A 10,012-nucleotide genomic window follows, 5' to 3' on the forward strand; every position below is an offset into this window, starting at 1 on the left:
ACTACGGGCCATCTCCTTCCTCACCGGTGACAAGTTATCACTCCCCTCTTTTCTTCCTCTTCCCTTCTCCTTTCTCTATGCTTTATATTTGATTTAATGAAGACTACAAATTAAAATGGAATGGAACCAGTTTTAGAGAAAAGAAGTGTCTGGCATTTTAAAACCAGTTTTCCACTTACAAATGCTTAGTTCGCCTCCTACAATCAAAGCAGTCATTTCATTTGAAGGGTCAGGCTTTCCTTTCCTGAGAGTAAAGAGGGGCTGCTCATGGACCACCGCCGTTTCCTTTCCCAGGCGTGGGGCAGGCCCGGAGGTAGAGGAGCTGGAGCACAAAGCAGACTTCCAAGAAGGAACGGCATTTCAGATGGAAGTGATGTCAGCGCAGAATGAGGGGTGGAGGATGGGGGAGCCTTTCTAAGAGGTGTTTGGGAATGGAAGGTGCTGCCTCCTGGGCTCAGAGCTCAGTGTGAGTAGAGGCCAGGGGAAAGCGAATGCAGTTCAAGGTTCCTAAGACCAAGTTCAGGGGCAATGATTCTCTAGGACTCAGAACTCAGAGCTAGTTACACTCATGGTTATGGTTTATGGCAGTGAAAGGGCAGATTTAAAAAACCAACAAAGGACAAAGGAGCTCAGGGCAGGGCCCAGGAGACTGAGAGCTCTCGGTTGGACTCTCCCAGGAGCGTTGTACTTTTCTTGGGAAAAATGTGTGACATACACACGGAGTACTGCCAACAATGGGAGCTCACCCAGATTTGGTGCCCAGAGAGTTGATTAGAGTTCGACACCTGGCATCACCATTCCACATGTCACTGACTTGGGTTACTGATACCATGTAACCCAAGTCTCCCATATTGTCAACAGTTTGGTGTGACCCAAAGTCCCCAAGTACACAGTCATTTTTAATAGGCAATATACTCTGAAGGCTCGAAGGTTAGTTACCTCCTGGGAGAAGGGGGCAAAGAGTCATACCTTTCTTTGGGTAGGTTAATCTTTTACTGCACAGAGGGCAAGGTGTGGTTTCCTTTAAGGGCGCTTCCAAATGCAGGGTTCCCTTTCCCATGTGAAGTGCATTCTGTGTTCAAGCATTCCTACCTGAGACAAGGCTCTAAGGGGTCACTGCAACTCTGGGGTTTTCAGTTTGGAGAACCCAGGAGGGGATGCCTGAGGGTCTGCAGTCACTGAGAAGCTACTAAGCATGGTGGCTAGCACCACACCCCACGATGAACGGGACAGTGCCACAAAGAGACTGGATTCTGACATCCATTTAGGGCCGGAGCCTGCTTAGTGATTTGAGCCCCGGCTGTTTTACGTACGCACAGAATTATTTGTGTGGCTTTTATAAGGAACACAATTACATCTACTTCTTACTTATCAACTTTTTATTATCTGATATTCCATAGTTATGACCACAGTAAAAATCTATTTTGCATATTAACAGTGTACATCCGGTAGAAATGAATGTGGAGGTGCACGGTGCGCGTAATGCTGGCTGCGATGAGGAGGTCCTGTGTCACCTTGGCTGGGCCATGACGCTCAGGCTCGCAAGTTGTGAGATGATGCAAATTGGTGATTGTGAAATGACCCAGTCATCCTTTCTGTGATCTGATGGGATCACACTCAACTGTCACATGACACTGATTTTTGCATAAACAACTTGGTCTTTAGAACCTAACCGTGTCAGGAAGCTAGGAGTGGGTGTACTGGTTGGGAAAAACAAAACAAAACACTGTTCTGTTTAGGTTGGAATGTGACCGAGCAGTCATCATCTCAGAAAAGCGCATTAGGAAAGGCGACACTGCTTGGATCAGCGGCGCTCAGGGGCTCTGTCTCAGCCAGTGCTTGTGGCTACAGTCCATGCACACAGAGGTTCACAGTGCACAGGTGAGGTTCGGTTAGTCACAGACAGGAGTTTGTTTCTTCTGTCTCGGGTAAGCCTCCGGCGCAGCTGTGCTCGGAAACACATTCTTCTTTCTAGAACACTTGGTTATTTCTTCTTTATATTACAGGTAGGATTCACAATGATTTGAGTTATGTGTGTAGGGAGGATTTTTTTTATCTAATGATTTTCATTTTTGATAGCAGAGACACATGGAATCCTTGTTAGGAAAGGGGGTGTTGGGTCTGAGAAATCTCACAACATTCATGAACTGCACTCTCTCTGGTGTCAGAGTGAAGCTTCCTTTAGCGCTGGGGAAGCTCGCCCTTAATGGAATGCGAAGTCCTGTCTTCCACCCACAACGTTTCGTCTCCTGGTTAAACATCCCACTCCCTACTTCCCTGGTCCCCTTCCTCTGAACTGTCCATGCTCCTCCTGGGATGTGGAGCACAGAGTGGAAGGCAGCCCTCCAGCCGGCCTGGGCCAGTGTGGTGGTCACGTGGCCGCCTTTTCCTTCTCTGGGTGTGACTCAATACCAGGGCTCATCAACTCCTTTCTCCCACCCGCTTCGGGCCTTGGTATGACCTCAGCCACCCAGCACCTGTGTTGGCAGGTTCGCGCCTGTGAGGCCACCATACTCTCCTGATTCAGAGTAGGCAGAAGTAGCATCAAAGAAGAAATGAGCTTAGCTGGAGCAAATAGCTGAGCAAGGTTAGCAATCTGCTGAGGGGAGATGCAATTGGACAGATCCCCTAATGGCTTCTTCCAGCATGCCCCTCTTCCTTCTGGGGCTGCTCTGAGCTAGGAGATCCAGCTGGGAAGGGGCTGGCACTGGAGGCAGAGGCATCGCCAAACACAAACAGAGAGGGCTTTGATGAGCCCCTCAGAGAGGCCGCCAAAGGCTTCCCCCCCTCGGCAGAGGGCGAGACCGCGGCAGCACCGCCTGGTCGGGAACAGATCGTCAGACAGGTCTGGCACCAGGACGGTATGAAGAAGACGGGCCGCAGCGCCCCTGTAAAGCAAGCCTGGGCGAAGGTGTAGATGGAGGTTTCATCGTTCACGTTGTACAAAGAGAGCTCCCCAGCCTCATAGTCCAGGAAAATCCCAATCCTGGTGTGAGATGTTTTCTGAGGACTTAAGGCACCTGTAGGAATAAGGTCCCCCATGCACCAGAACCCGCAGTCAGGGCTCCAATTAGGAGAGTCCTTCCTGTCCGCGTCCTCTTTACACACGCCAAGGAGCCAGTTTCCTCCCTCTTTCACCTCCACCTCCCAGTAGTGTCTGCCCGCAGACAGGCACGGGGAGCCCAGGACACTGGGGAAGCTTCCACCCAGCGACTCCATACCAGGCTGGACACGCCAGGGCTGGACTTGCAGCACCGTCTTCCGGTCCTTGGATAGGGTGAGGGAGGGGTGCATGCTCTCGGGGTCCAGGGTCACCACCACTGCAATTACACAGGAGAAGGATTGGTCACAGCACGCCACTCGCAGGAACCATTCGTTCAAGGTTGGAGCCCTTTCTGCTCAGTATTGGAACGACTTCTTCCCACGGAAAGCTGCTGCTCCAATTGAGGACGGCTCAGCCCCACACACGGAGAGCTAGGCTCACCCTGATGTCGGTGGAGATGTCCTTGCACCGTGCCTTTCAAAGGCTGCGCATCTGGGAAAAGATGCCGGCTGATGGAGAACTCTAGACTTGGGAGCCCTGATGAGGGAGTGCAATGTGGCACCGCATCTATGAAAGGAGGTGGGCACTCACAGGCCACGGTCACCGCAAAGTCCCCTAACAACCGGGGCTGGCCCGAGGACAAGATGGATTCTGGGGTGGGAGTGGGCATGGGCAGCCAGGATGGGAAGGAGGGGTTTCCGTGGGAGGGGGTGTGCAGAGAAAAGAGTGGGAGTGACAGCTGGGATGGAGTGGAGGGTGCTCTCGGGGCAGGAGGGTATGAGCGGGAGAAGAGAGCAAAGGTTAAATGCCACAGAGAGCACCTGGGCTCTGATGACGAAACAATGGGCGTGGAAAATAAATGGAGTCCACTGGCATTCTTTGGCCATACGTCCGTGGTGGGAAGTTTTCCAAAAAAAAAGGGGGGGGGAAGAGAACAAGATGCCATTGGGCTTGGCCTTCAAGAGGGCCGCTGTGGTCTTCAGGAGACACTTCCAGTTGTCACCACCCCGGCAGGGCCTTTCTCCAACCCGGGAGTGGTCGCTCCTCTTAATGAGACAGCACCTTTCCTGAGCGGATGTGTTCAGGGACTGTGCCAACCACCAGACTGCACATTGTCACACAGAGAGTAAGCGAGGCCAGGGTGGGGCACGACAATCTTATGAAGAGCGAATTGTAACTGTATGCCTAATAGTTACAGGAACAATGAAAACAGACCTCGAAAAGAACATTCTCCTCCCCTCCTTTTTTTTTCCTTCTCATTATTCCAAGAGCTCCGGTCATCTCAGAGCCAGGGGACTCCATGATACAGGCCGTGTCTGGCTACACTTGAGGGAGAACAGGCCGCAGGGGGAAATGATGTGCAGACATGAAAGGATGGCAAGTAGCGCTTCCTTGAACTCACACCTTGAAGATGGCCTCACTCTAAAGGTCAAGGCTGGGCTCTCTGGGAAAGCGTTCCACAGAAACTCAGTGCACAGAGAGGGCTGGTGAGCTGCTCCTGGAGTGCCCACACACACGCTGGTGCTGGTGGTGACTTGCCACCACGTTGACCCCAAGTCATTGTGGCAACGTGTGTGCAGCACAGAGCTGCTCCACAGGCTGTTCCAGGCTGACCTTTCGGAAGCAGCTCGCCAGGCCTGTCGTGCATGCTTCGGGGTGGGTTCAAACCTCCAACCTTTCAGTGATTACGGGAGTGCTTCGCTGTTTTTGCTAGCCAGGGAATCCTACAGCACAACCCACACCCTCCTTACCCTGGAATCTCCGCAGTGTGTCTACCAGCCCTGGGACTTTGCACACCGTCTTTAGTTCCATGGGAATGTCCTTCGGGGTCTGAAGCTTCAGATGTTCCACCCTAGAAGAAGCACATGGTCTGCTACCCTTTTGCCCAGCAAGACACAGGGACCACTGGATTTATGAAGCACACCCTTCAGCTTTCATGGGCCACATACCTGCTCAGAATCTCTCCTAGACCCTGGGGAGAAAACAAAGACACTGGGTTAGCAGGGAGAATATGGTGGCATTCTTCAGGGGCCCCCCAAGCAATCCTGGCCAAGCCCACAATCTCAGGTTACAAACATATGCACATGATTCACAAAACCTTGTCTGCACTTGGGCAGTAGAAGATGATTGTTGTTAGTTGCCAATTGAGTCTTCCCATGGGGATCCCACGAGTGTGGAGTAGATAAGCTTTTTTTCAAAGGTGCCTCTGAAGTTCACAATCACCAACCTTTCCACTAGTAGTTGAGTGCTTAACCATTTGTGCCAACATTTAAAAGTTTTATTATTTTAAGATTCTAATACACACATTTGCCTAGAAGTAGTGGTTCTCAACATGTGGGTCGAGACCCCTTTGGAAGTCGAACAACCCTTTCACAGGGGTCGCCCGATTCATAACAGTAGCAAAATGACAGCTGTGAAGTAGCAACAAAAAGGATTTTATGGTTGCCGGAGGGGGGTGGGGTGTCACCACAACATGAGGAACTGTATTAAAGGGTCACGGCATTCGGAAGGTTGAGAAGCGCTGGGTTAGAGAATCACCCATAGTTCTCCTTTGAATCATGTGAAGGACCGAGAAAGCAGCTTTTGTAATTTTGTTACATCACACAAAGCTTGGAGTTGCAATCGTGGTTGGCTGGGAAAGTCTCTGCTGGGTCTGTCACCTTCAGGGAGGGGTGTGGCCACTAGGGCATAGGGTTCCCTATGCTTGGGACACACTGTCCTACTGCCTGAGGGCTCTGGGGCCAGAGGAGAAAGATACCCGCATCTCCTTTCATGGGCTGCAGGCAAGCTCTTCTCCCAGCCTGCTGCACTTCCACGTGAGGGGGGGAGGTCCAGAACCAAGAACATGCTGCCAGCCTGAGGCTGCAGGCTATCCTGCCCCGCCCCTCTCTCCCCACCACCCTCCGCCCCCACCTCTTGCCCAGGGGAGGGAGTCACCTGGAGCAGCCCCAAGGCAGGGCGCTGACTGCGTCCCTCTAGCTCAGCGATGAGCTCCTGCACTGTCTGGCTCTGCTGGGCCAGGGTCTGCTCCTCTTCCCTCAGCGTCTGTCTCTTCGCTACCTCCTCCTCTTCCAGCTCCTGCAGGATCCGAAGCTCCTCCTCGGCCAGCAGCTGCCGGAACTTCTCAAACTGGGACACTGTCCTCTGCTTCTGCTTTTGCACCTTCACCTGGGGGTGAGGGACGAATCAGGCCCAAATACCAGACACACACAGGGGCGTCACAGCCCTGGGAACCACTATTCAGGAACGGCTGGGAGAGTTGGTTATTACATTTCCAGGAGGTTTGCAAGTCAACTGTGAAACCCAGCCACTATTACAAATTATTAAAACTTGTCACCATTAGCTGCTGTTAGTTGTGGTCAAGGTCCTGTTCCCCCACTACCCATGTCCTCTTTCTTTTTTTCTTTTTCCAGATTGGGTTTTAATAAAAGCAAAAGTAGTAGGCCCAATTCATTGAAGAGCTGATTTGAGAGTAGAAAAACTAAGTCTCTCTTGAAATCGAGCCAAAAGTCATTTACTTCAACACACAACCTTCCTCTAGTTCTTTAATGACCCCCCCACCCCCCCGCCCCACCTATCATGACCCCAGTTCTACCTTACAAATCTGGCTAAACCAGAACATGTACACTGGTATAGATGGAATCCAGGACAGATAAACCCCTCAGGAACAATAATGGGAGTAGCGATACCATGAGGGTAGGAGGAGGGTGGGGGGAGAAGAGAGAAAAAAGGGGAACTGATTACCATGATCAATGTATAACCCCTCCCACAAGTGGGATGACAGTAGACACATGGGTGAAGGGAGATAGAGATGATGTAAGATATGAAAATAATAATAATTTATCAAGGGTTCACGGGAGTGGGAAGATGGGGGAGGGAGGGAATAAAGAGGAGCTGATACCAAGGGCTCTAGAAGAAAAAATGTTTTGAAAATGATGATGACAACATATGTACAAATGTGATTGATACAATTGATGTGTGGATTGTTTGTTATAAGGGCTATAAGAGCCCCCAGTAAAATGATCAAAACGAAAAACCAATCTGCTAGTCTGGCTATTTGAACTTTAAACCCATGCTGTCCCACATGGCAGCCACTGGCCACCTAAGGCTATAGGACATTTGAATGTGACTAGTGATTAGAACTGTGAGGGGCTGTGAGCGTAAAACTTAGTATAAAAAGGAAATGTAAAATAGCTCGTTAATGATTTTACTATTGACGACATCCTGAAATGATCAAAATTTTGAATGTTAAGTAAAATGAATTATTAACATGAAACCACTTGTTTCCTTTTGTTTTTTAGAAATGTTGCGTGTAGTGTGTATGGCTCTCAGAAGGGATGGCTTTGAAAGTAATCCTTCTTCCTGTATTGTTTTCTCCTAAGTGCTTTCTTGACCCTCCCCCATGTTGACTCTTACAAATTACCTTTTCTTTCTCTCCGGTCTTGACTTTCTTCATCCTCACCTTTCTTTATTCCTATCGGCTCTCATATCGTTTCAGCTGGCGGTCTGACCTGGTCACAGCACTGTCTTTCTTGCAGTCCCAATCAGAACTAAATTTGAAATATCTTTGACTGGCCTTTAACTAGTTGGTCTCTCAACTCAGTCTGTTTCCGTCTCGGACCTTTGTTGGTGGTGTCCTCTCAACTAATGGTTTCCATTCGCAATTCTCAGTGTCTCCATGGGATAACCTTTTATGGTTTAAAAAATTCTGATGCCCAGAGGTCTTGCTAGAGAGTCTGGGTAAGAACCATGCTTCTATAATTTATTCCTGTGTGACTTTGGGCAAATTACTTACCCTCTCTGGCCTTCCTATCTCTCGCTGTCAAATGGGGTTGTAATAGTACCTGCCTCCGGACTGTCATGAGGCTGGAAGGAGCTAGTTTAGAAAGTGTTCCATTTGGTTTAGCTAATAATTTATTTCATCTTCAGGGAACGCTTGGCATACGTATGTGGTATGCATCTAGGCTGTGGTTACTGGTGTTGAGCACAGGTGAGTTGGCGCTGACTCACTGTGACCCTGTGCACCACAGAATGAAACACGGCCTGGTTCCATGTCGTCCTCAGCCATCCCGATGTTGGAGCCCTTGTTGCAGATATTATGTCAATCCATCTTGTTGAGGGCGTTCCTTTTTTGCTGGCTCTCTACTTTATCATGCATGATATGAAACCCTGGGGGAAACCTGTGACATTTATCGTTGAGACAAGAGTAGCCAGCTTCCTTTCCAGAACCACAGAGAGTGACTACTGCAGAGAGGTTTTGCACTAGATATTGAATTAGTGCATAAAGGCACGGCTGCTTTTTAAGTTCACACAGCATGTGCAACTGGCTCTGCTTTCACAAGGCCTCACATGTCCCCTTGCCTGGCCTTTCTAAATCAGAGAAAACTTAGTTTTGAAAGGGGCCTTGCGGGAATGGGCCATATTAGTAGGTGTTCCTTGAGTCTGTTTTCTTCCCACTGTTGCCACATTTAAAGATTTTAATCCCGTCACCTGGAGACCAGGTGCAGTGTGTCCAAGAACCAGTGACTGGACTATCAGTTCCCTTGATGTGCACACCTGCTGCAATGTACCCCCAGAAAGGCATGGGTATTGCTGGCTAGTGTGGATTCCGCTTTGAAAGTCAGGACTGGGGTCATGATAGTGGGGGGTGAGGAAGCCTCAAGGAACCAGAGGAATATTGCGTGTTTCATTGGTGCTATGCTGAGCCCTGGTTGACTTATTCTTCCCTTGTGACCTTTCTGTGAGGGGATGTCCCATTGTCTACAGATGGGTTTTGGGTCTCTGCTCTGACCCCCCTCAAACCATTAACCGTTCAGTGAGGACATTCGTGATGTATAAGGGCATGGTTGTTGAAAGTACAAAGCACCCTGGCATTACCAAAGAGATATACCTATCAGATCTCATGATTTTTTTTTTTTTTGCATTCAAACATTGCCCTCTAAATTGTTTTTTAACCAGATTTCATCTGAATCAACAGGGTGCATGGTATTTGTGTCTATGTCAATAATAACCATAAGAGCTGGGCTGGCTATGCTTATATAAGAAAGGTATATCATAAACCCATCCACAAAAAGGGATACTTTATAATGATTAAAGGTCAATTCATGAAAAAGATGCAACAATTACCATGTCCACCCCAACAACAAAGCTTCAAAATTCCATGAAACAAAAACATCAGAAATAAAGAAGGAAACAAGTGGAGACATCAATAGCAGCTCGCTCTCAATGCTGGACAGAATAACCTGGAAACGTCCCCAAGAATATAGACGACTTACTGAACGCCATCATTAACCTGCTCAATCAAACTGACCTCCACAGAATACTCAACAACAAAAACAGAAGATACGTTCTTAAGTGCAGGGAAGAGAAGCTGGGTTAAAAAACAAGTCCCAATCTTATGAACCTTGAAATCACAGGAAGTATGTTTCCAAACAAAACAGAGATTAATTAGAAGTCAACAACAGAAGAAAAATTGGGAGATCCTAAAGTATTTGGAAGTTGAACATAATTCTAAGGAATGCATGTTTAAGAGGAAACCCCAGGGCAATTAGGAAATACTTTGAGTGGAATGACAATTACATCAGCACACCTAAAGTAATGAGATAATAAGTGTTCAAAGGGAAATTTGTACTTGCAATGAGTATATTAGAAGAGAAGGGAAATTTCAAACCAATAGCCTAAACTTCTACTTTCAGAAATCAAAAAGGACACCCCAAACAAGGCAGAGGAAGAAAAGAACAAATACTAAGGTGGAAACCAATATTAAAATAAAAAGAGCAAAACAATAGAGAAAGTCAATGAAATAAAAACTTGTTTCTTGAAAAGATAAGGGAGCCTCCACTCAAGTACTCCCTCAACACAAGAATACTTTGTTCTATTAAATTGGCATTCTATGATGCTCACCTTCCTGACACAACCGCTGAAGACAAAGCGGGTGAATAAGCAAATGTGGTGAAGAAAGCTGATGGT

At 48.3% G+C, this 10,012-nt stretch overlaps 1 protein-coding gene across 1 annotated transcript; it reads right to left on the bottom strand.

Annotated features, from left to right (window-relative positions):
• Positions 1 to 1,358: 1,358 nt before the first annotated feature.
• On the bottom strand, positions 1,359 to 6,229 carry LOC105978832 (E3 ubiquitin-protein ligase TRIM11-like; the record flags this gene model as incomplete). The annotated part of the gene is made up of 4 exons (XM_030888724.2): positions 1,359 to 3,320; positions 4,795 to 4,895; positions 4,993 to 5,015; positions 5,981 to 6,229. Coding segments are annotated over 4 exons (1,065 nt in total), but the record flags the coding sequence as incomplete, so codon positions are not given.
• Between the last annotated feature and the right edge of the window lie 3,783 nt (positions 6,230 to 10,012).

Source organism: Echinops telfairi, unplaced genomic scaffold (genome assembly GCF_000313985.2).
Source record: "Echinops telfairi isolate 266 unplaced genomic scaffold, ASM31398v2 ScPeMD7_7469;HRSCAF=8507_0, whole genome shotgun sequence".
Lineage (NCBI taxonomy): Eukaryota > Metazoa > Chordata > Mammalia > Afrosoricida > Tenrecidae > Echinops > Echinops telfairi.